Source organism: Streptopelia decaocto (genome assembly GCF_964273445.1).
Source record: "Streptopelia decaocto genome assembly, contig: HAP1_SCAFFOLD_58, whole genome shotgun sequence".
NCBI classification, from domain to species: Eukaryota; Metazoa; Chordata; class Aves; order Columbiformes; family Columbidae; genus Streptopelia; species Streptopelia decaocto.
The window spans coordinates 281933-308094 of NW_028115117.1; the positions used below are offsets into that span (position 1 = coordinate 281933).

The window sequence follows — 26162 nt, forward strand, 5'->3', positions numbered from 1 at the left end:
CAGTGCTCCTCATGGTGCCTCCTGCTGGGCTTTGTGCCACTGGTCACAACCCTCTGAGCCTGGATGTTCAGCCAGTTCTCAGTGGTGCTAAACAGGAACATGCCCTTGAGCACACTGGGCTGCACTGGGAGGAGCGTGTCCACCCAGACAAGGGCAGTTATTGTTCCTCTTGACTCAGCACTGGTGTGGTCACATCTGGAGCCGTGTGTCCCATTGTGAGGTTCCCCATTCTGGAGGAATGGGGAGGAGCTGCCATGTGGCCAGAGAAAGTCTGGGTCACGTGTGGGGTAGTAGTAGTAGTGTCTACTACTGGTGTACTACACCCAATGTGTAGCCTGGTGAAATGGAGCCTGAGGAAAAGTGCTGTTTTTGCTGAAATTGAGTTAATTTTCTTCATGCATTTTGAACCTCTCTCCTTCACAGCCAGTACAATCTTTTGTTTAGATTTCCTGTGAGAATAATGAGATAACGCTGTTTCTTCCCTGGGATAGAGTTCATTTTGTCTTTTAGCAGCTTTACAGTGTTTGCCATTTGTTATGAAAGGAATGTCAGAACTCACTGACATCCGTTACTTTGGGTTTTCCAGCTGGTTTGGTCAGTTCCATTTAGAAGTTTCATCCTGTCAGGAGTTTGATGTCAGTTCGGCCTTTTGCCGTTCTGCCATTTTGCCGTTGGCCTTTGGGCCTTTCTGCCTGTTGTCCTTTTGCTCTCTCTTGCTGGGATGGGCTGTTCAGGACCAAGGTGCTCCATTCTGCAGGACTGGCTGCTCCGTGTGACTGGAGTTACACGGGGGATAGCACTGAGTGTATTTTCTTAATTTAGTTTATCTATTTCTATTTAACTTACCTTGGCTATTGTCAGGGAAACCAAGGACTTCTCTGGAGTGCAGCTGCAGGTGCAAATTGGCAGGAGGGGACACAGAAAGGACAGCAACTTGATTGACATCCAGATCAATCAATGAGCTATTCTCTACCATTAGCGTCATGCTCGGTATAAAGCTGGAGATGCCTTTTCCAGCCCATTAGTTTTGGTTTTCCGGCTGCTTTCCTTAGCTCTGTTCGGAAGTTCCATTCTATTGGGAGTTCAGTGTTAGTTCAGTTTTATGATGTCTTGCTGTTTTACAGTTGGCCCTTGGGCCTCTCTGCCTTTTGCACTTGTACTTTCTCTTGCTGGGATCAGCTGTTCAGGACCAGGGTTCTCTCTTCTTTTGGGCTGCCTGTTCAGCACAATGGGAGTTCTGTGGGGGATGGCACTGAGTACTATATATTTTAATTTATGTGTATTTTAGTATAAGCATATTAGTAGTAGCAGTGTATTACTTTCATTGTCTTATTATATTTTTTTCTAAACCCACAAGTTTCTCCCTTCGCATTCAGTTCTCTCCCCTGTCCCACTTGGGGACTGGGAGCAGGATGTGAGCAGCTCTCATGGTCTCAGTTGGTGGCTGTGGTAAAACCATGAAAAGAAAGGGTAGTAGTAGCTTCAGAAAGCTTGAAAATCACTTTCCAAGATGACACCTTTTATTTTATTTTTACTATTTTTGGTAGAGGGAACAGCATGTGAAAGGAAAACTATCAGAAACTGCAGCTCTGGAGGCCCAGAGTGGAGCTCAGGATCAAGAAATGTCATTCTGAGCACAGTGCTGTGGTCATTCAGAAGGACTCTGGATCAGCCATGACTTTGTGTTTCAAGGAACAGCTGGTGCGGATGGAGAGACAGCAGCACAGGTGGGGACACACTGGGCTGAGAACAAGGTGGGGAAGCACATGGGGTGTCTGCAAGGGTGTTTTCTGTCATTTTCCAGTGCATAGAAGAAGTGATAGCAGCATTCTACACTGGACATTGATCCCGAGGGTCTCCTGAAGACATCTGGACAGGCAGGAGAACAGTCCCTTGAGGCTGGACACTGTATGGACAACCTGGCTCCTCACCCCCACCCCCACTCTGCCGGTTCCCTCATTGGCCACCAGGGATTGCATCACTTTTCCTACATCAGACTTCTCCATGAGCTCTGCAGGAGATGCTGCAGCTCCTGTGCACCAGCTCCACCTGCTCTCCTGTGCAAACACTGCACAGTTCAATAAACAATAAAACACTTTCCTCAGCTGTGTGTGTAAGCTGGATCTGATGAGGTCCAGCATTCACAATGGACACCCACACAAGAACTGGTTTAGACAGAGAGATAGGAGAGGATAGAAATAAACACAATGAACGTGTTGACTGCCATGTTAATTAGAGCTCTGAAGAACGGGGCAAGTTTGTGACTCCCTGAAGCTCAAAGCAGAAACCAGACAGTTGAGAGGAACTGAATGACCAAAGAGCAAGTGGAGGAGAAACCTGAGAGCACTGGGAAGGACAAACGTCCAGACAGTGCTGGAAAGTTGTCCTTGGACAGGGACATTTAATCAGGAGAGGTGGGAACTCCTGAATGACGAGGGAGATGAAATCATAGAGTGTTGGTAATAGAAGTACAGGGGAAGACCAATATTTCTTCTCCTACCCTTAGTACAGTTCCCCATAATTCACTTCTTCTTTTTTTCTTTTAAATTTTAATATGTTAAAAACAAAACAAAACAAAACAAAAATCTCTAATTAAACAAAAAAAAAAAACCAAACAAAAGAAACAGAAAACCCCACAAAACAGAAGCAAAAACACCTCAAACCAACTAAACAATAACAACAACAAAAACCAAAAACAAAATAGCAACAAAACCAACAAAACGAATAAGAAAACAACAACAATAAAGTGCACGTTTCCAGACAGACATCAGTCATCAGCTGTCTCACCATAAACAGCCAGTGCCATTTTAGGGGCCCAGTGTACCTGAGGTGCTGGCCTGGGATTGGCATCTATCACACAGGACCTGGGGAGACCAGAGCACCTTGCAGTGCAGGTGGAGCCTGGGCAGGGGTTCCCGGGGCATCTACACTGGAACCAGGTGTTTGTGTCCCTGGAGCTGAAGACATTTGTGTCCTAAATCCATGCCCAGTTCTGGAGAACTCTTTCCTTTTCAAATAAAAGAAACCCCGCCAAAGACTTTGTTTAATTTTCATTGACATCAACTGACATCTGATGGGCCTGCAGGCATGAAGGCAAGATCATGTTGTGTCTTGCACAGCGCCCCATGCCCTCTGAACCTTCCCTGCCCAGGACTCCTCACACATTGCCCAGAGCAAGTCACACTGAGGTGTTGGCTGGTTCACTGGCTGAGATGTTGGTTTAGATGGTCACCTGCAGCACAGGGGGATCCTGCCCCATCATCGTCTGCTCTGCTCCAGTCTGAAACAGAGCCCAACATCACAATGGGATCATGAGAGAACTGAGGTTGAAGGGAGCTCAGGAGTCTGCAGTCCAACCTGTCACCAACTGGGTCACACCAAGGTGTTCAATCCTTGATTCAATCAGAGCTTTAGCAGGACTAGAGAAGCGATCATCCCTTTGTACTGGGCACTGGTGAGGCTGCACCTTGAATCCTGGGGTCAGTTTTAGGTCCCTCATGGCAAGAAAGATCTTGAGGTGCTGGAGAGAGTTCAGAGGAGGGTGACAAGGCTGGTGAAGGGTCTGGAGCACCAGTCTGACGAGGAGCGGTTGAGGGAGCTGGGGCTGTTCAGCCTTGAGAACAGGAGGCTGAGGGGAGGCCTTGTCGCTGTCTACAACTACCTGAAAGGAGGTTTTATCATGGTTGGTGTTGGTCTCTTCTCCTAAGTAACAAGTGATAGGACAGAGGAAATGGCCTCAAGTTGCACACGGGGAGGTTTAGATCGGATATTAGGAAAAATTTCTTCAGGGAAAGGGTTTTGAAGCAACAGAACAGACTGCTCAGTGAGGTTGTGGAGTCACCATCACTGAAGGTGTTTAAAAGATATATAGATGGGGCTCTTAGGGACATGGTTTAGTGCCAGATTTAGGTTATGGTTGGACTCGATGATCTTACATGTCTCTTCCAACCACAATTATTCTATGATTCCATGATAAGTTATTTTTGCTATTTTCTTTCTCAGAGGACCATGCAGCCTCCCTGAGAGCCAGGACTTTTCTGAGGGGTTGGAGAGACGTCTCACAGTCACACCAGCCAGTTCCACCAGCCGCTGTCTGTCCCTTCCCAGACCAAACCTTTTCTCCATATCCCAACCTTCCAGGCGAGTTTCTGGGACACAGCAAATGCTGTGCTGGTCTTCTGGGCCTGTTCAGAGAGAACAGCAGGCCAACATGTTGATTTCTTCCTCCTCATATCCATTCCTCACCTTCCAAGTAGACTTCTTTTTGCTCTTTCCTGCTTCTTCCTACTATCAAGAAAAGCTCGACCATCTCACAAACTGCCCTTCATGCAGGGAACCCAACCCGTTAGGCTTCTTGTGGTCTTTTACCTGACCAGAGAGAAGTCACCTCACCCTGATTTCCTAAATCCCATGAGTGCTGCTGGCCTTTCAGCTTCTCTGACAGACACAACCATGTCCCTACTCATGTCCCGTCATGTTCTCAGGTGGGATGGACATGACAACCCGTCTCTCTTCCTGGGTAAGACCTGTGGGCCCTTGGGCAGAGGTTCTTTCCCAGCCATGTCCCTGCTGCTGGGCTGTCACCTCCAGACACAGAACTGACCCCACTGTCCCCTTCACAGCCACATGATTCCGCCTGGATTATGAGTGTCTGAGACTCAGCTGACCTCATAATACCGAACCCATCCATGCCCCTCCCCATAGTCCGCGGCCTGACCAGATAATAATATGCTTGTTGTATCAAATTAAACAAATGTATTTCCACCTTAATGTTTGAGTGGAGAAACTTTCTTTGCAGTAACTGCTTTTTTTATGTTGACATCATTTCTATCTCCTTTTCTGTCTCTTTTTTTTTTTTTTTTTTTTCTTTTCTATTCTGCAGATATTCTATATTCAGAAACATGTCCAGGGGAAAGATTCGTTGAATCATAGAGTCAGTCAGGTTTGAAGAGAGCCCTGAACATCTTCTTGCTTCACTCTCCTTCCCAAAGCAGGGTGACCAGGTGAGGTTCTTCAAGGTCTTCTCTCAGCTTTGTATCATCTCCGTCACAGCACAGAAGGGAGAATAAAGACCTTCAGCAGTTTTGGCCCAAATGCTGGTCACGGGGGGATGACACACTAACTGCACAGAGGACACTGCATCGCAAATGATATTTGGGCTTGATGTTTCAGTGAACTTCCCACCAAGCATCCACTTCTTCAGCCCAAACAGCATCAACTGGGCTATAAAGACACCACAAGAGACCATGTCCAAGGCCTGGCACAATTTCATACCCACAACATGCCTGTCTTTCCCCTGCCCATTTTAGTTCACAAGTCTCTTTCTTGTCCTTCAAGTGCCTGCAGATGGCTGCAGGAGGATTTGTCCCATCACCTTCCCAGGGACAGATACAAGCTGACCAGCCTGTGATTCTCCCCATTCTCCTTCCTACTCTTTCTAGCTCCTACTCTCATCTGAAGTAGAATCATAGAATCGTAGAATACTCTGATAGGAAGAGACCCTTGGGATCAATGAGTCCAACCACAGCCCAGCTCTCGCACTAAACCATGTCCCTGAGAACCTTGTCTAAACACCTTTTAAACCCCTCCAGGGGTGGTGACTCCCCCACTGCCCTGGGCAGCCTGTTCCAATGCCTGTCAACCCTTTCTGGGAAATACTTTTTTCCTAATATCCGATCTAAACCATCCCTAGTGCAAATTGTGGCCATTTCACCTTGTCCTATCACTTGCTACATGGGAGAAGAGACCAAGACTCGCCACATTCCAACCTCCTGTCAGGCAGTTGTGGACAGTGAGAAGGTCTCCCCTCAATCTCCTGTTCTCCAGGCTGAACAGCCCCAGCTCCCTCAACCGCTCCAAATCACACTTGTGCTCCAGCCCCTCAGCAGCTTCGTTGTCTCTTCTGCACTCTCTCTAGTACCTCAATGTCCTTCTTGAGATGATGGGCCCCAAACTGAACAGAGGATTAAAGGCGCAGCCTCACCAGTGCCGAGAGCATTGGCACAATCACTTCTCTAGTCCTGCTGGCCACACTATTCCTATACAAGCCAGGATGCTGGTGGCCTTTTTGGCCACCTGGAAACATTCTGGCTCATATTCAGCCAGATATCGATCAACACCTGCACATCCCTATCCACCAGGGATCTTTACAGCCGCTCCTCCTGAGCCTCTAGCGCTGCCTGGGGTTGTTGTGACCCAAGTGTAGGACCCAGCACTTGGCTTTGTTAAGTCTCAGACAATAGGCCTCAGCCCCATGATCCAGCATGTCCAGATCCTTAGGCATGGCCATCCTCATGTCCCACGTCATGAGAAATGGACATGGGGACCTCAGTTCAAGGCAGAACATCCTAGTCCTGCATTCAGGCCTTCATGGAACATGCAGGAATAGCTGATGGAGTTTGTACTGAGTGGGGTTCATCTTATGTACATGAGATGCATGCTCATATCTCATCCATACAGTGGAAACATTGGCTTCTGACCTACTCATTCAGTGTCCTTGTGTTGAGGGATGAACAACCTCTCTCAACTGGGGTGAAGGGCCAGTGCAGGAAATGGTGGTTTTGAGGGGCTGGTCTGTGGTGACTGTCCTGGGCCAGTTTCCCCAGGTTGTCCCATGACCATGGGCACACACCAGCCCCTGCTCTGCTGGTGCTTCAGGGCTCTCCCAGGAGGCCTGGCTGGGAGAGGACACTGCTGTGTGCCAGCCCTGCACACTCACACACTTCAGCCGTTCACTGGTATTTTCTTCTCTGGGGCATTTGCCAGTTCAGCCCTCCCACCCCTTCCTGAATTGTGCCACCCCCCTGCCCTCTCCCCAGCCCAGCCCGGCAGAGCAGCCACACTGGAACTGGAACTGGTCCCACAGCAGTGGGGACCAGTGAGAATGAAGGACAGTGAGAATGTTCATCCAACCATCATGCTGAGAGGGTCTCCAGCACAGGCAGCTTGCAGACCCAGGTCCAGACTGGCTCCCCATGACAGCATGAGACATTTGGCCTAGGAGATCCTCAGGAAGGTCCTGCGGCCACAGTGCCAGGGCCACCTGCCCCAAGCTGCCACCTACAGCAAAGGGTTTCTCTCTCCATGTCTTCTCTGCACACATACAGTGCCCCACTCTTCTCCTGGAACATCCCGTCTCCCCACAGAGCCCTTTCCCAAGAGAGCTGATCTGTGCAGACCTGGCCAGCTGTTCCTGACCCCCTTCCCATGCTCCATACAGCTCCGACCTGGTGCTGCTGCTCTGCAGAGCAAGTGGGCTGTGGTGCCCAGGGCCATGGGGTGAGTCCGCAGATTCACGTTGGTCAGGATGGGAGGAAGACCCAGCTCAGGGTGGCTCCTGCTCACTCCCCCTCAGCACACAGCCATGGCTCCTGCAGCACCAGAGATCCCAGAGAGAGGATTCTGGGCAAACAAGGCACTGCAGGGTCCTTTATTTCACTTTATACACACGGAGAGTACGGGTCCTTATTTACACAAAGACTATGGGACACACCAGACAGGTAGATATGGACACAGAAGACATAATTTTGCTTGTGGACAGCATTAATACAACCAAGAAAAGAAAACACCAAAGAGAAAAAAAGAAAAAAAAACAACAACACCAAACAAAAACAAAAACACCACAAAAGCTACAGAACTCAGGTTGAACTAGTAATGCGTTATATTACAAGTGACATGCAGAAGCAGGAGGTCACTTCATTACAGCTTATGAAAAGAAAACAGTCATCACTTTCCTTATAGACTCCTTGAGTTCCCTGTTCCTCATGCTGTAGATGAGGGGGTTCAGTGCTGGAGGCACCACCGAGTACAGAACAGACACCACCAGATCCAGGGATGGGGAAGAAATGGATGAGGGTTTCATGTAGGCAAACATGCCAGTGCTGACAAAAAGGGAGACCACGGCCAGGTGAGGGAGGCAGGTGGAAAAGGCTTTGTGCCGTCCCTGCTCAGAGGGGATCCTCAGCACGGCCCTGAAGATCTCCACATAGGACACCACAATGAACACAAAGCACACAAAAGCTAAACAGGCACTGACCACAAGAAGCCCAAGTTCCCTGAGGTAGGAGTGTGAGCAGGAGAGCTTGAGGATCTGGGGCATTTCACAGAAGAACTGGCCCAGGGCATTGCCCTTGCACAGGGGCAGTGAAAATGTATTGGCCGTGTGCAGCAGAGCATTGAGAAACCCAGTGGCCCAGGCAACTGCTGCCATTTGGACACAAGCTCTGCTGCCCAGGAGGGTCCCGTAGTGCAGGGGTTTGCAGATGGCAACGTAGCGGTCGTACGACATGATGGTGAGGAGAGAATATTCTGCTACCATCAAGAATGCAAATGAAAAGAGCTGTGCAGCACATCCCGAGTATGAGATGGCCCTAGTGTCCCGCAGAGAGTTGGCCATGGATTTGGGGACAATGGTGGAGATGGAGCCCAGGTCGAGGAGGGCGAGGTTGAGCAGGAAGAAGTACATGGGGGTGTGCAGGTGCTGGTCCCAGGCTATGGTGGTGATGATGAGGCCGTTGCCCAGGAGGGCAGCCAGGTAGATGCCCAGGAAGAGCCAGAAGTGCAAGAGCTGCAGCTCCCGTGTGTCTGTGAACGGCAGGAGGAGGAACTGGGTGATAGAGCTGCTGTTGGACATTGGCTGCCTGTGGGCATGGGGACCTGTGCAAGGAGGAATAGGCAGTGACAAGTTAGGGGAGATTTCTCTGGGGAAAAGATCATGTTGTTTCTCATGGAAAACCCCCTCCCTGATGGAGGGATGTTTCAGCTCATTCTCTCTTTCTCCCAAGTGAGAAAAACAGTTCATCATAGTTTAAAATGCACCTTGGGCATCTAGTTTCCATAAACACAGCTCTGGGGCAAAACTCTCCCTGCCCATGTCTGTGCTGCCTGCAGCTGTGTGTCTGTCCCTGGTCTGCTCCCTGTCAGTGTCACAGACCCCGTCCCACCCGCTGTGTGCTCAGCTCTGTCCTGCTCACACCTCCTGGCACTGCCCAGGGGCAGCTCTGTGTGTGCAGGGGCTCAGGAGCAGCTCAGACAAGTCCTAACGAGAACTGGGGTCTTAGTGTCTTCTGCAAAGAGAGAAATAAATCCCCATCTCCCACTGCACACCCAGACAACCAAGAGTGGAAAACTGAAAGCACAGACTCCTTCCCTGGCAGCTGTTGCTGTATCAATGTTGTTGTTCAGAAGGAGCCTCTGCAATGTCTGTGGGGGGATCTGGAGCTCTGAGCAGCCCTGACCCACACAGCCCCCTTCAACCCCACAAGCTCCCTGCCTGCCCTGCCGGGGGTCGCTCCTTCCCCCCACAGCTGCTGCCATGGGATCTCCCGGGCAGGCTGAGCACTGACCCTGGCAGGCGGCAGAGTCCCTGCCCGGCACAGCCCTGGGGTGCAGGGACCCTGCTCTGCAGGACAGCCCTGGGCACCCCTGGGTGCTCCCCCTGCAGTCACCCTCAGCAGAAGTTGTCATCATTCCCTGTCCCTCTGACAGTGCAGCAGGGAAGCCCTGCTCTGGAGTGTGTTCTTCTCCTCTACAACAGAGATACTGTGAGAGAGACCTGACAGATCCTGTAAATTGTGGGATGTACCAGCCTAAGGTCTCCCTCCAGGAAATGCAGCTGCATTGTCCTACAGCCAGAGACTTACCGTGTTAGAACTGTGATTGTCTCATTGAATCCTCAGAAACCAACCCCCTCCATTGCCTTGCCCCTCTCTGTGCCTGGCTCCTGTGCCCTCGGTGCTGCAGGCAGAGCCCTCAGCCCTGCTGCGTGTGCAGAGCAGCTGCTCCTGGGCAGAGCTGTCTCTCTGCAGCGCTGCCGCTGCCATGAGCTCCCTGTGTCCCAGGAGCCCAGCCCAGCTCAGCAGCACAGGAGCAGCCCATGATGTCCCTTTCTCTGTCCCCTCTGGGCTCCTCCAAGTGTCCCTGGGGCTCCAGGGGCACATCCTTTCAAACAACCTGAAGTAATCAGTGATGTTGATTCTCTCTCCTCTGAAGAGACACATCATTGTGTTCTTTGTATTAAACAATGAATTAGTATGAGAATCAACTTTTCTTGTCCCATCGTTAGACAGGACACCAGGAATGTTACAGCAAAGGATCTAATTTGTCCAAGCCGGGGGAGGAATATGTTCAGTTGAATGAGTTCAGGCATTTTGTTTTGGTTTTACACTCCTAGGTCTAGAGAGACATTCATCAATCTCTGGCCATGTCATGTCTGTGCTCTGATTCAAAGCCTTTGCACACATGGGCTCTTGGACACTTGGTACCAGGTTTCTTGTGGCAGGTCAGAGCTGGGCTGGTGCCACAGCTGGGGTGGCTCAGCCCAGATGTGAGGCAATGTCCTCAGCCAGGGACCCGACTGGGGAGCTGGAGCTGTCAGTGCTGCAGACAGAGCTGTGACACAGATGGAATGAACTGCCAGGCAGGGTGGCAGGAGTGAGTTCATCTGGTCTCAAGGACAGCAGCCTCCAAGCACAGCAACAGTCCAGATCAGAACTCAGTCTAGACCTGGAAGGCAATTCAAGGGCCCCATAATGAGCTGCTACTACTGCAGGAACAGTTAAAGGAGAAACAAAGACCCTGTGTGGCCACTGAAGAATTTAATAAGGGAAAGAGGTGAGAATCCCTGTGTCCTCTTGTCCTCCATCTTCACCAGCCATGTGTCCCAGGCCTCTGTGACTGGAGGCAGAACAACCAGCAGCGGATGGGGATCAAGTCAGGGGTCACTGGAACTAACACAATCCTTTCCAGTCTATGGGACAGCAGGGGCAGCATCCCAGGAGCTGGGACAGCAGGACGATGTCACAGTGAGGCCACTCTCCACCATCTTGGAAAGCTCATGGAGATTGAGGAGACTCTGTATCAAAACCAGCGTCATCAGCAAGACAAGGGCAGTGATCCTTCCCCTGTGCTCTGCATTGGGGAGGCCACACCTGGAGTATTGTGTTCAGTTCTGGGCCCCTCAGCTCAGGAAAGAGATTGAAGTGCTGGAGCGGGTCCAGACAAGAGCAACAAGACTGGGGAAGGGACTTGAACACAAGACCCATGGGGAGAGGCTGAGGGAGCTGGGCTTGTTTAGTCTGGAGAAGAGGAGGCTTAGAGCTGAGCTCAGCACTCTCTAGAACTACCTGAAAGGGCAGTTCTAGCCAGTTGGGGATTGGGCTCTTCTCCCAGGCATCAGCAATAGGACAAGGGGGCATGAGCTTCAGCTCTGCCAGGGGAAATTTAGGCTGGATATTAGAAAGCAATTCTGTGCAGAGAGAGTGGTCAGGATTGGAATGGCTGCCCAGGGAGGTGCTGGACTCACCATCCCTGGAGGTTTTTAAACTCAGATTGGACATGGCACTTAGTGCCATGATCTAGTAAAAGGACTGGAGTTGGAACAAGGGTTGGACTGGATGATCTCTGAGGGCTTTTCAACCCAGTCCATTCTGTGTTTCTGTGATTTTCAAATTAGGGAGAGCTCTCAGGTTCTCCCTGACCACAGGAATAATTCACATGAGGTGCAGGGCTGCTTTACAAGTGCCCCCAAACAGTCCTGACCACAACTTTTCCATCCTTTCTCTTTAGCCCTGAGCCAAGATTTTATTTTTTGCTGTCCTAATACCCTTCCAGAAAGAACAGCCCATGTTGTTAACCCTTTCAGAGCAGGTTGCTCAACAGGTGTCAACATCCATGTACAGAGTCTGCACATCAGCCAGACACAAATCCATCATTATAGAAATGGAGACAAGGCTCTTGACCAGCTCCTTGCACCGAGCAATTGGCACAACGTGTCTGCTGAGATTCCAGGGAACACCGGAACTTTAAGAACCAAGAAGTTTTAGTCCTCTCTGAGCATCCTGGTTCATCTCCTGGCCCATGTGTTGCTCCAGGCTGTGAAGAGAATCAAAACCAACTTCTTGACTGGGGTAGTTCCATTTTACATGGTGCCAAACAGGGCAGATGAAGGGGGCTTATAACTCCAATCTCTGCTGCACAGTTGGGACTTCAGAGATTAGAAATGTAGGGAACAATGTATTGTCAGTGCACACCACATAGAGATTCTGACTTCCTTTGGGCCTTTTCACTAACCTGGGATCTGTTCCTTGGCTTTCTTTGGCTAAAAAGGAAACAACTCCCCCATGCCACCTGCCCCTCACACCAGAAAAAGAAAGGAGAAAAAGGATGGAAGGGGTGATTTGGGAGAAATTCTGACCAACAGGTGTATTCTTTCAATGATAAAAAAGGTGGAAGTGGGAGAAAACACTGTTCCAAGGACTTCATACAAGAGGCCAAGTACTGAGATGCAATATGTATTTTGAGAAGTGAGAATGACTGCTGGGAGGGAAATTAAAGAGCTTTAATTCATCAACATAACCAAGAATACAGAGTATTCTGCTACTGTTACTAGTGACAGCACCACTGTTCACAAACATCCTTCAGCCCATCTCCATTTTCCCTGGGCCCCAAAGCTCATCCTGCTCAGAGTTTGACAGGATTGCTGCAAACCCCTGTGACCCAAATCTCTACAACTGTCTCTGCTCAACAGCCTTTTACCCCAGAAAGGGAAAACTGCCAATGCAGACACCAAACCAGTGCCCAACCTGCCTGGAGAGCCAGGACAGTTGTGCCACACAACAGCTGCCTCTGAGAGAACCTGGAAGTGTTGGAATTGAAATGGTTTAAACCCAAGTCATAGAATCAGAGAATCATTTATGCTGGAAAAGACCCTTAAGAACATGGAGTCCAACTGTAAATCAAACACTGCCAAGACCATCACTAAACCATGTCCCAAAGTGCCACATCTCCACATATTTTAAACACCTCCAGCAATGGAAGCTCCAATCCTGAGCTGTCAGGACACCATTGGCTGCAGTTGGACATAAGATACTGGTCATGGCTGTGAGTTCAGCCCTCGCTGCAGAATGTCTCACACCCTCACTGAGGAGGGCAGGGGGCTGGGAGATGGGAGCACGTTTCAGTTTCCAGATCCCAGCACAGAGCCCAAACCATCCTGCCCTTGGACTCTGGATCCCATTTCCTGAGATGTAAAGCTGGTGGGACTTCTGTGGATAATCATGTTTAAGGCATGAATAATCCTTCAAGTGTTTGTGTGATTTGTCTAGGAATGTCAGTTTTATATGCTTATATTTAAATATCTATAAAATAGTACTCTGCATCTGTGGTAGCCCCTCTGGCAATGACAATTAAATAAACATTTGCACTATAAGGCTCCATACCCCATCCACAAGCACACATCTAATGGTTCAGATGAAGGGTGGTCTGGCAAACGTCACCCTTTGTGTCCCCAGGTGATGGACACTGCTCATGTGCCTCTGCAGAGAGTGGCAGGAGCTGGATCCCCTTCTCGGGACAGACTCCTTCCAGGAGAGACACAGACACAGGGGAACTCATCAGGGCTTTACGGCATTTCACTCGGCATCAGTTTTGACATATTGGGTGCTGTCCTGTGACTGCCCTTTCTGCACAAATGATCATAAAAACGCAACTATATACTGAAACATGGTCATAAAGGGGCCGTTATTGACAAGAAAGCTCACCGTGAACTCTGGAGAGAGCGAGGAAGTTTATAACAAGCACCAGGAAGAACCAAGAAGCTCGAGGCCTCTTCTGAAGAGCAGGAGGCCTGAGCAGCCGTGATTGGCCATTGTAGGTGTGGGAGAGGGTCAGGGCATGTCAGGGAGAAGCAATGAGATGGTGATGGCTTCAGTGAACCCTTCCAGCCATGTCTGAGCCCAGAAATGGAAAGCAGTTGATGTCTGCAGGTGGAGGAGGAACAGGAGGAACATTTTCCTGGAAATATGAAGGAAGAAAGGCCTCTCTTGGGCTAATCATGTATGGCAGTGCCATTTGCATGGTGTGGGCATGGCTGTGCCTGGGAGATGGGGAACGGCTGCTGCTGGGGTGGCTGTGCTCAGTCATGGCCCAGGAGCTGACCCTGCTCTGCTCCTCTCTTACACTGCCCACACTTGGATGGTCCTCAGGAATCATCCATGAGCCTGGTGGATCCATGAACCTCCTGGAGTGATGGGTATGGATCCAAATAGGGGATTCAAGCAAGTGTGAGACTGGTACATTGAGGTGATTGGTGACCATTGCCAGGTGTATGCAAGAAGCTGGATGAGTTGTGAGGAATTCACGGGCATTTCCAACTCCACAGAAATCCAGAGCCTTGCAGCTAAAGTAACAGCACTTGACATAAAACCCACCCCAAAACACAATACACTCACACTGACCACAGGAAAAGCCTTGAAAAACATTTGAGAAAAATCTACCAGGTCCCAGGGGTCAGGGCTCAGCCATTCTGGTGATGAACAAGCATCAAGGGCTGACATGGCATCAGAGCCACCTCCACATGGCCCTCACCAACTGGAACCAGCGTCTCCAAGTCTTTGCTTCAGCAGTCTCCAGGGACAGGGACCTGCACTGGTTGTTTCCTTCACAGCTGTGTCAGTGATGGCCCTTCATGGGGTCCCAAACACCCTCAGAACCTTGGGGTTTGCTTCTGCCTTTCACTTCATTAGAGGTTTGTTCATTCTCTCAGTATCTGCAGTTCAGGATCATGGCAGCAGAAGGCTCACTAACATCTAAAATACTCTCAAATGCCAAGTCTCCGTGCATCATTTTCCTAAAGGCTTCAAGTCAGGTGTGGATGATTAGGGAGATTTCAGGAATAACCAAACAGAGAGCATTTCCACAATAAATAGCAATAAAGCCAAATTTCTTCTATTTCCTTCCCTGCTCGCCCTTCCCTCCCTTTCCAGAACAGGTGGTCTCAGCAGTTTCCTGTTCATATTGTTCTGGAGCATCTCCTGATAAAGACTGAATACATTGGAAAAGTGGGTGCCTAAATCACCATGTGAATGAGGAGTGTCCCTGGCAATCTCAGGTGCCACAGCACAGCAATACTTGTGCTCAGGAGCTGGTCAAGTGACCCATCTCCTTTTCTGTAATGGTGTCTGAGTTTGCTCAGGTCACCACTGACTTGAGCCCCATCCACTGCTGGGTGTTCTCCAGACTCCTGCCTTCAGGAACAAAGTCCCAGGAGACCTTGCTGGTGAAGATGGAGGCAAAGAAGCCAAAAAGAACCTCAGTCCCGTCTGATTCTACTCTTACAAAGTTTAGCAGCAGGCCCACGTTCACCATGTGTACTATTTTACTGTAAGAAAGCTGTGTCAGCTCATCTTGCTGCCCTCAGCCTCCCCTGCAGGTATCAAGTCCAGGACAGCTTTGGCATATTTTCTGCATCTATGGCCAAGGTTTCTAAATTCCTCCTTTGCAGCTTCCCCTGCTCCCACCTCCTGTGTGCTGCCTTTGTGCCTTGGAGCTCCATCAGTTCAGACGAGCAGCCTCACGAGATAAATGCTTCATTTCACTGGTTCTCAGATAGATCATTCTTGTGCTTGGAGCACCCTGTCCTGTAAGGCTGCTCAGATTTCCTGAGCTCCTTCACCCTTCAGGGCTGCTTCCCATGGCACCACCTGAATCAGCCCCCCCAGTTTGACATAGTCTTCTCCTCTGGATTCCACCAGCCTGTGCTCTGCTGCTGGCCTTCCTCCCTCCTCTCTGGTGCCTGGGACCCCACTGTGTCCTGGTCACAACAGCCAAGGTGGACACTGATGTTCACATCCCTCACCAGGGTTTCCTTGTTTCCCAATTCCAGATCCAGGTGAGCATCACTCTCATTGGCCCACGATGCAGACATGTTAAGGAATTGGCCCAAGATCCTCTGGACTGTTGGCACTTGCCACTTTGCCAGGCCAGTTAATGTCAGAGCAATTACAGTTCTCCATAGGAACCTGCTCATTGACTGGAGACTTCCTCCTTGAGTTGCTGACAGGAGATCTTTTCCATTTCTTCTGCATGATCAAGTAGTTTGTAACACCCAACACATTGTACCTCTCTATTGGGTTTACATGACAAAGTCTTGGAACTGGGGGTGAGTGTGGGTGTACTACAGTTGTCACCGCTCTGAGAAGACAACAGGAGTTTGACCAACGTCAGTAAGAGCTGATTTCAGCTGCTCCAAGATGGACCCACTCCTTGCCAAACCTGAGCCACTCAGTGATGCCGGCAGCACCTCTGGGATATTGTATTTGAGAAAGGGTAAAAAACACTGCACAACAGCAGGTGGGAGAGAGGAGGGAGGAGATGGGAGAGAAAAGCTCTGCACACACCAAGGTCATATCCCATAGGACCCAAGCAGGTCCCTCAGCAGCCAAATCCTGCTCTCCTGAAATCCTGCTCTTGGCCTTGTTCTCGTCTCCCAGGAGCCTCAGCTCCACTTTCCCATCCCTGACTGTTCCATCCTGAACAACTCTTTCTGGTTTGTAAGTGTGAAGTCCCACAGGGCACCTCACCTCACTGACTCCTCAGTTACCTGTGTCAGGAAGATGTTGTCAATGAGCTCCAAAACCCTCCTTGTCCCCAGCCAGGAACCTGGGAGGTGTGGGACCATAGTCCTGCCCTTGGCCTTGCACAGCCCCACATCACACTGTCCCAGGAAGGGCCCTGGGCAACGTGGGAGGGACAGGATCTGCCTTCCTAGGGCTGGGGTCAGGACTTGTTCCTTTGGTTAATGAAACACAACCAGGTTTACTCAGCATCAGAGAGACCTTTACTTTGCTTTCCCTGACCTGTCATCTCTACCTCCAGTTTTCTTCTCTAAACAAACGTGAATATTGTTTCTCAGTAGGTTCCCTCAGTGGGACCCATTAACATTACAAGAAACTTTGGAGTTTGCATCTGACTTTGACTACTTGAGAAGTTTCATCACCTTCCTCCAGGGTCTGAGGTCCATGGACTCAGCACCAAAGCCACCAGAGGGGTCATTAAAGCGCCTTGGGCTGCTCCTGTGCTGCTGAGCTGGGCTGGGCTCCTGGGACACAGGGAGCTCATGGCAGCGGCAGCGCTGCAGAGAGACAGCTCTGCCCAGGAGCAGCTCCTCTGCACACGCAGCAGGGCTGAGGGCTCTGCCTGGGGATCTCAGCAGACGAGCAAGGCAGAGAGAGATTAAAGGTGGTCAGGACTGGGAGGATGACTGAGAGCTCACTGGAGGAGAAACCTTTGCAGCCCTTGCCATGGTAAGTCTCTGATGCAGGGCAGTGCAGCTGTAGCTCCTGGAGGCATCTCCTGAAACTGGCACAGGCACAGCTGGTGGGATCTGTAAGGACGGGGCTCTTGTCAGGCCATGTTGAACAGCTGTGAAGCCGGGTGAGCACCCAGGGGTGCCCAGGGCTGTCCTGCAGAGCAGGGTCCCTGCACCCCAGGGCTGTGCCGGGCAGGGACTCTGCCGCCTGCCAGGGTCAGCGCTCAGCCTGCCCGGGAGATCCCATGGCAGCAGCTGTGGGGGGAAGGAGCGACCCCCGGCAGGGCAGGCAGGGAGCTGGTGGGGTTGAAGAGGGCTGTGTGGGTCAGGGCTGCTCAGAGCTCCAGATCCCCCGCAGACATGGCACAGGGTCCTTCAGAACAATGACATCAAGACAGGAACAGCTGCCAGGGAAGGAGTCTGTGCTTTCAGTTTTCCACCCTTGTTGGCTGGGTGTTTAGGGGGAGATGGGGATTTATTTCTCTCTTTGGAGAAGACACTGAGACCCCAGTTCTCGTTAGGACTTTTCTGAGCTGCTCCTGAGCCCCTGCACACACAGAGCTGCCCCTGGGCAGTGCCAGGAGGTGTGAGCAGGACAGAGCTGAGCACACAGCGGGTGGGACGGGGTCTGTGACACTGACAGGGAGCAGACCAGGGACAGACACACAGCGGCAGGCAGCACAGACATGGGCAGGGAGGGGGAGCTGCTACCAGAAATGCTGGGGATGGGATTTAGGAACCTCTCTCACATGCTCTCGATTGCAGACACATTTCCCAGTGCAACCCCTGGTCTCCTCTCCTCCCCAGCAGACCCTCTGCCCCAAAGCCATGGGGTCCAGGTCACGAGTCTCCACCTCAGCAGCTGGACCTCCAGCTGAAGGGTTCCTGCAATGTGGTACACAAAAATGGTGCTAAAAGTACTTGCTCTCCAGTGTCATTATGTGAGTGGCAGCAGCACAGCCGGGTCAGGAGAAGGTTCCACAGCATGCCCGTCTGCCTTTCTGTCCTTGCTTTATTTTCTGGTAGCACTGCAGTGTCCTTCCCTGTTTCTCCACCTGTCCCTGGTGCTCTTGCTCTCTGGGGTTGGGGTGGCAGTGTGGGTCAGTTTTTGTTCTGACACCAGCACAGGGGGTCTTGACCCAGAGGTGTGTTCATGGTATCTAGATGCCCAAGCTGCATTTTAAGCTGTGATGAACTGTTATTCAAACTTAGTAGAAAGAGAGAATGAGCTGAAACATCCCTCCATCAGGGACGGGGTTTTCCAGGAGAAACAGCATGTTTATTTTCCTCAGAGAAGTCACCCCTAACATGTAACTGTCGTTCCTCCTTGCACAGGTCCTCATGCCCACAGGCAGCCAATGTCCAACAGCAGCTCCATCAGCCAGTTCCTCCTCGTGCCGTTCACAGACACACGGGAGCTGCAGCTCTTGCACTTCTGGCTCTTCCTGGGCATCTACCTGACAGCCCTCCTGGGCAACGGCCTCATCATCACCACCATAGCCTGGGACCAGCACCTGCACACCCCCATGTACTTCTTCCTGCTCAACCTCGCCCTCATTGACCTGGGCTCCATCTCCACCATTGTCCCCAAATCCATGGCAAATTCCCTGTGGGACACCAGGGCCATTTCATACTCAGGATGTGCTGCACAGCTCTTTTTTTTCTTTTTCTTTGCTACAGCAGAGTATTGTCTCCTCACCACCATGTCGTACGACCGCTACGTTGCCATCTGCAAACCCCTGCACTACGGGACCCTCCTGGGCAGCAGACCTTGTGTCCACATGGCAGCAGCTGCCTGGGCCACTGGGTTTCTCAATGCTCTGCTGCACACGGCCAATACATTTTCACTGCCCCTGTGCAAGGGCAATGCCCTGGGCCAGTTCTTCTGTGAAATCCCCCAGATCCTCAAGCTCTCCTGCTCACACTCCTACCTCAGGGAACTTGGGCTTATTGTGGTTAGTCTTTGTTTTATATTTGGCTGTTTTGTGTTCATTGTGGTGTCCTATGTGCAGATCTTGAGGGCCGTGCTGAGGATCCCCTCTGAGCAGGGACGGCACAAAGCCTTTTCCACCTGCCTCCCTCACCTGGCCGTGGTCTCCCTGTTCCTCAGCACTGTCATGTTTACCTACCTGATGCCCCCCTCCATCTCCTCCCCATCCCTGGACCTGGTGGTGTCTGCTCTGTACTCAGTGGTGCCTCCAGCAGTGAACCCCCTCATCTACAGTATGAGGATCCAGGAGCTCAAGGATGCCTTGAAGCAACTAATGGCTGGATTCTTTACAAAGGCATTAAACTTCCCATATTCTGTATATCACTCATGACATGACTCACGATGGGTCCAACCTGTCTTTTTTATATTTTGTAGTTTTAGATGAATTTTTGGAGTTGGGGGAAGACTTGTTTGGTTTTGCTTTTTTAACTCTGATAGTATTGCCTTCAAAGAAATGTTATTATTCATCCCACATCTCTGTCCACCTTTATAGATCAACTCAAATACCTTGTAAATGAGAAGCTGTGCTCTCTGTGTATTTAAAAAAATAAATGACCCTGCAGTGAATTGTTTGTCTGAGATCCTTCCTCTGCAACCTTTGTGAAGCTCAGCACAGGGTGTCTGTGTGTGAAGATGGAGGAAACAGTCCCAGCAGAGCAGCTCTGCCAGGCAGCACCAGCCTTGTTCTGCCCAGAGTCCTTCTCTTTCCACTCCCACACTCTCCTTCTCAGCCCTTGTGTTGCTGCAAGGCCTGAGCGCTCCCAAGGTTTGGTCGCCGTCCTGCTGTGTCAGTCCTGTGACCAGGACAGGCGGTGGGCACTGCTGTGACAGAGCTGGCCTCACAACAGCATCTCCATCAGCAAGGGCATCTCCTTAGCACAGTGCCTGAAGGGTGAGGTCTTCTTCCAAAGTTCCCTGAAGAACATTCCTTAGTAACAGACTCTCAGGAGGCTTGTTGCTTTGCTTGTTTCTCTGTGGGCTCAGTTTGAGAAGATCATGGTCCCAGTGTGGCTTTCGAGGGACTTCAGGCTGGTTGCTCAGGTGTTGCTTGTTGGTGGCCAGCACCCACGCACAAGGTGAATAAGGCAGGGTCCCTCTGAGCAGCCTCCATGGCCACCCAAGAACTTGTGTGGGACGTGGTCAGTGGCAGTGACCACCACCAGCTGGGGCTGCCTCCCAGCCTGACCAGCATGGCCCCACAGAGTCACCACAGCCAACTTGATCTACAGAGCAAAACCCCCAGCTCGGGGCTGTGGGCAGCGTGGGGACAGGGTGCAGGAATGGCAGCCAGGCCAGTGCAGGCGTGCTCTCCTTGGGCAAAGGCTCTGTGGGGAGATGGGACATCCCAGGAGAAGAGCAGGAGAGCCTGTGGTTCAATGTCCAGTGTAGAATGCTGCTGTCACTTCTTCTATACAGCGGAAAATGACAGAAAATACCCTGGAAAGAAAAAACCCTCCTTTATGAAATCTTCTTTGAAATCTTCATCAGCAAGTGTCCCATTGAAACCTCTCCAGTTAGTTCTACAAGTCTGGAAGATTTGAAGAAATTACAGAAAGAAACATCGCTCATTAGGGCTTTCTGTGTTTTAATGCACCCCATGGCGTATTTGGTGCTGAGTCCATGAACCTCAGATACCAAGCACAGACTGAAGAATCTGCTCAAGAGTCCAAGTCAGAACAAACTCCGAAGTACCTTGAAGCATTAATGGGCCCCACTGAGGGCTGTTCCTGACAAAGCCTCCCCAGGGACTCGTTAGAGCAGATAATTGGAGGCAGTGATTGCATCAGGCAAAGGCAAAGTGCAGCAGCTCTGATGCTGAGAAAGCCCTTGGTTTGTTTGATGAAGGACAATGGCCAAGCCTTGAGCCCCTGCCCCTGGGAAGGGAGATCCTGTCCCTCACGTGTGGCTCAGGTTCTTCCTCTGGCTGTGGGGAGTGCAATGCCCAGTGCAGGACAATGGTGTGACACCTCTTTGTCTCCCTGGGGGCGTGCAAGGAGACAATGGGGCCCCATGGCCATGACTACTGTGTCTTTTCTTAGGCCTTGTTGGCAGTGGCATCAGCCATAGCCAAGGGGACAAAGACCTTGGCTCTTTCAGGGACATTCAGCCTCACCCTTGGCCATGTCCACCACAGTCCATCCTGCACTGTCCCAGGCCTGTGGCTGTTTGCCACAGGCTGCAGATACCCCATGCGCTTCCCCACCTTGTTCCCACCCCAGTGTGTCCCCACCTGTGCTGCTGTCTCTCCATCTGCACCAGCTGTTCCTTGAAACACAAAGTCATGGCTGATCCAGAGTCCTTCTGAATGACCACAGCACTGTGCTCAGAATGACATTTCTTTATCCTGAGCTCCACTCTGGGCCTCCAGAGCAGCAGTTTCTGATGGTTTTCCTTCCTCATGCTGTTTCCCTGCTCCCATCATCTTGGAAAGTGATTTTCAGGATTTCTGAAGCTACTACTGCCCTTTCTTGTCATGGTTTTACCACAGCCACCAACTAAGTCCATGAGAGCTGCTCACATCCTGCCCCCAGTCCCCAAGTGGGAGAAGGGAGACAACTGAAAGGGAAGGGAGAAACTTGTGGGTTTAGACAAAAAATTAATAAGACAATAAAAGTAATACACTACTACTAATAATATACTAAGACATACATAAAGTCAAATATATGACACTCAGTGCCATGTCCCACATAACTCCAGTTGTGCTGAAGAGGCAGCCCAAAAGAAGAGAGCACCCTGGTCCTGAACAGCTGATCCCAGCAAGAGAAAGTACAAGTGAAAAGGCAGAGAGGCCCAAGGGCCAACTGAAAAACCGCAAAACATCATAAAACTGAACGAACACTGAACTCCCAATAGAATGGAACTTCCAAACAGAGCTAAGCAAATTGGCCGGAAAACCAAAACTAAGGGGTGGAAAAGGCATCTCCAGCTTTATACTGAGCATGACAATAATGGCAGAGAATAGCTCATTGATTGACCTGGATGTCAGTCCAGGTGCTGTCCTGTCTGTGTCCCCTCCTACCAATTTGCACCTGCAGCTGCACTCCAGAGAAGTCCTTGGTTTCACTGACAATAGTCCAGGTAAATTAATTAGAAATAGATAAATTAAATTAAGAAAATATACTCAGTGCTATCCCCCGTGTAACTCCAGTCACACGGAGCAGCCAGTCCTGCAGAAGGGAGCACCTTGGTCCTGAACAGCCCATCCCAGCAAGAGAGAGCAAAAGGGCAACAGGCAGAAAGGCCCAAAGGCCAACGGCAAAATGGCAGAACGGCAAAAGGCCGAACTGACATCGAACTCCTGACAGAATGAAACTTCTGAATGGGACTGACCAAACCAGCGGGAAAACCCAAAGTAACGGATGTAACAAGCCCTAAAAGCTGGCTCCAGCTTTAGACTGAGCATGGCGCTAATCATAGGGAATATTTCATTGATCAGCCTGCATGTCAATCCAGGTGCTGTCCTGTCTAGGTCCTCTCCTGCTGTCCTGGTTTTGCTAAAAAACAAGTTTCTCTTTCAGTGAATTTTGCCTGTCAGCTAAAGCCTTCATATTAACTGCATTTTCCTGGAGAACCAGACCCATGTTTTGGTAAACCTATCAATGGAATGCAAACATATTGATAAGCATGGATGGACATCTCGCGAGAGGGGTGACAAGAAACAAGTGACTAAGAAACTGACCAACTGTGTATAACATTCCATTCACGTGAATACTTCATATAAAAGTGGGAGACCACGAGGACCTTTTCCCTTTTCCTTATGGCTGACATTAGGAGAGGATCTCGCTACTCATCCAGGGTCCAGGGGCAGTTTCTCCTGGTTGTTCATGCAGCAGCAAGCTGGGTTGGATATTTGGACAGAGGAACTCTTCCTAAGGGCCTCCAATGGGCTTGGGGATGGTCTAGATGCATTCAAGGACCTTTACGTCCTTGTTGTAAAAATATGTAGGGCCCAGAACTGCACACAGAACTCAAGGTGAGGCTGCACTAATGCTGAATACAGCAGCATAGTCACCTCTTTTGACCACATGGCCATGCTGTGTTTGATGCACCCAGGATGCCATTTACTGTCTTGACTGCTGGGGGACAGTGTTGCCTCCTATTGACCCTGTGGCCAACCATCACGCCAGATCCCTTTCTGCAGGGCTGCTCTCCAGCTGTTCTCTCCCAATCTACACTTGCACTCAGTGTTACTCTATCCCAGGTGAACAATCCAACACTTGGACTTGTTCAATTTCATGCCAAGTGCTGGGTCCTGCACTTGGGTCACAACAACCCCAGGCAGCACTACGGGCTCAGGGAAGAGCGGCTGGAAATCTGCCCAATGGAAAAGGCCCTGGGGGTGTTGATGGACAGTGACTGAACATGAGCCAGCATGTGCCCCAGTGGCCAAGAAGGCCACCAGCATCCCAGCCTGCATCAGGAATAGTGTGGCCAGCAGGACCAGGCAAGTGATCATCCCTCTGTTCTTGGCACTGGTGAGGATGCACCTCAAATCCTGTGTTCAGTTTTGGGCCCCTCACTACAAGAAAGACCTTGAGGTGCTGGAGTGAGTTCAGATAAGGGCAACAAAGCTGGTGAGGTGTCTGGAGAACAAGTCAGATGGGGAGCAGTGGAGGTAACTGGGGCTGTTTAGCCTGGAGAAAAGAAGGCTGAGGGGAGATCTTATTGCTGTCTACAGCTACCTGAAAGGAACATGGAGGGTGTTGGTCTGTTCTCCCATGTAGCAAGTGGTAGAAGGAGCGGAAATGGCCTCAAGTTGCACCTGGGAATATTCAGTTTGGATATTAGGAAAAATTTCTTCATGGAAGAGTTTGTGAGGCATCGGAACAGGCTGCCCAAGGAGTGGTTGAGTGACCAGCCCTGAGGGTGTTTAAAAGACATATAGATGAGGTTCTTAGGGGCATGGTTTAGTGCCAGAGTTAGGTTAATAATTGGACTCAATGATCTTGAGAGTCTCTCCCAACTTAAATTATTCTATGATCTCTTTGGGATGAGAAACGTGATGGGGCAGCTCACCCAGATGGAGTACTGATATGGATGGATGGACAGATGGGTGGATAGGTAGATTGCTTGGCACAGAGAGAAGGATCAGCCTATCAGCCTAAGGGCTGGGGTCAGCCATGGCATGATGGAAGCAAGGCCAGCCCCCCTTTGTCCCCTGCTCTTGTTTCCAAGAGAGCCTTTACACCCATTGCTGGCAGCCCTCCTGTGCCAGCCCCTCTCACCAGCACACGACTCCTGGCCAGGAGCTGGTCATGCTGCTCCTGCTACCGCAGTGACAGAGCAGCCTGCCCTGAGCTGGGGAATGCAGAAACAGGGTTCTGTGGGTCATTCATTCTCCTGCTGAAGCACAGAGCACAGGGAGCAGGCTGTGGTGCCTGGAAACCACAGCGAGACAGTCCAAGGCAGATCACTGAAGGTCCTTCACCATCTCCAGGAACACTGGGCACCCACAGATGGACACTCAAACCAGCACCATGATGTAACATGGTGCCCCATGTCCTCCCCTGAGCCATGAAAAACACAAGTACAGCAGCATGGCCTTGTGAAAGAAATTTATTCAGGCTGACCAAAGCTTTGGAAGAAGAGCCCAAGCTCCAAATACTGAGACTGAGGAAATCCCCTTTTGCGGGGTGTTTCAAAAAGATGGCCCCAATTTCAGAAATACAGTGATTTCAAAATGGGTCCACACCTGTATTACAGAGATGTGACACAGGACACCAGCTGTACCAGGGCCCCAGAAACAGGTAGACAGGCCTCTGAGTCACTGCTCTGGAGAAGTGCCGTGGGTGAAGAAATTCCTTGACAAACATGGTTATAACAGATGAAATGCTCAATGCACAGGAGGTTCCTGAGATGAACTGGAAATCACTTCTGAAGAGACACGGGTAACTTATTGTTGCTGAGAGAAAAATGACTGAATGAGCTTCTTCAGTGCCACTTTCAGCTCCTGGTTCCTCATGCTGTAGATGAGGGGGTTCACTGCTGGAGGCACCACCGAGTACAGAACGGACACCACGAGATCCAGGGATGAGGAGGAAATGGATGAGGGTTTCAGGTAGGCAAACATGGCAGTGCTGACAAACAGGGAGACCACGGCCAGGTGAGGGAGGCAGGTGGAAAAGGCTTTGTGCTGTCCCTGCTCAGAGGGAATCCTCAGCACAGCCCTCAAGATCTGCACATAGGACACCACAATCAAGACAAAACACCCAAATCCTAAACAGACACTAACTACAAGAAGCCCAAGTTCTCTGAGGTAGAAGTGTGAGCAGGAGAGCTTGAGGATCTGGGGGATTTCACAGAAGAACTGGCCCAGGGCATTGCCCTTGCACAGGGGCAGTGAAAATGTATTGGCCGTGTGCAGCAGAGCATTGAGAAACCCAGTGGCCCAGGCAGCTGCTGCCATGTGGACACAAGCTCTGCTGCCCAGGAGGGTCTCGTAGTGCAGGGGTTTGCAGATGGCAACGTAGCGGTCGTACGACATGATGGTGAGAAGAGAATACTGTGCTGCTGTCAAGAAGGCAAATGAAAAGATCTGTGCAGCACATCCCAAGTATGAGATGGCCCTGGTGTCCCAGAGGGAGTTGGCCATGGATCTGGGGACAGTGGTGGAGATGCAGCCCAGGTCGATGAGGGCGAGGTTGAGCAGGAAGAAGTACATGGGGGTGTGGAGGTGCTGGTCCCAGGCTATGGTGGTGATGATGAGGCTGTTGCCCAGGAGGGCAGCCAGGTAGATGCCCAGGAAGAGCCAGAAGTGCAAGAGCTGCAGCTCCCGTGTGTCTGTGAACGCCAGGAGGAGGAACTGGGTGATGGAGCTGCTGTTGGACATTTGCTGACTGGGGGCATGAGGACCTGTGCAAGGAGGAAAGAACAGTGACAGGTTAGGGGAGACTTCACTGAGCAAAATAAACATGCTGTTTCTCATGGAGCAGCATCCTGATGGAGGGATGTTTCCGCTCATTCTATCTTTCTACTAAGTTTGAATAACAGTTCATCACAGCTTAAAATGCAGCTTGGGCATCTGGTTTCCATGAACACAGCTCTGGGTCAAGACCCCCTGTGCTGGTGTCAGAACAAAAACTGACC

The 26162-nt window shown here is 50.7% G+C and overlaps 3 protein-coding genes across 3 annotated transcripts; 1 reads left to right on the top strand and 2 right to left on the bottom strand.

Annotated features, from left to right (window-relative positions):
- Positions 1-7705: 7705 nt before the first annotated feature.
- LOC309452930 (olfactory receptor 14A16-like) lies at positions 7706-8632 on the bottom strand (the record flags this gene model as incomplete). The annotated part of the gene is made up of 1 exon (XM_082077585.1): positions 7706-8632. One exon carries the CDS (start codon positions 8630-8632, stop codon positions 7706-7708), a length of 927 nt encoding a protein of 308 aa, XP_081933711.1.
- A 9812-nt stretch (positions 8633-18444) lies between these two features.
- On the top strand, positions 18445-19407 carry LOC309452931 (olfactory receptor 14J1-like; the record flags this gene model as incomplete). The annotated part of the gene is made up of 1 exon (XM_082077586.1): positions 18445-19407. The coding sequence occupies one exon, from the start codon at positions 18445-18447 to the stop codon at positions 19405-19407; it is 963 nt and encodes a 320-aa protein (XP_081933712.1).
- Positions 19408-24969: 5562 nt separating this feature from the next.
- Positions 24970-25905, bottom strand: LOC309452932 (olfactory receptor 14A16-like; the record flags this gene model as incomplete). Its single annotated transcript, XM_082077587.1, has 1 exon — positions 24970-25905. One exon carries the CDS (start codon positions 25903-25905, stop codon positions 24970-24972), a length of 936 nt encoding a protein of 311 aa, XP_081933713.1.
- Positions 25906-26162: the final 257 nt, after the last annotated feature.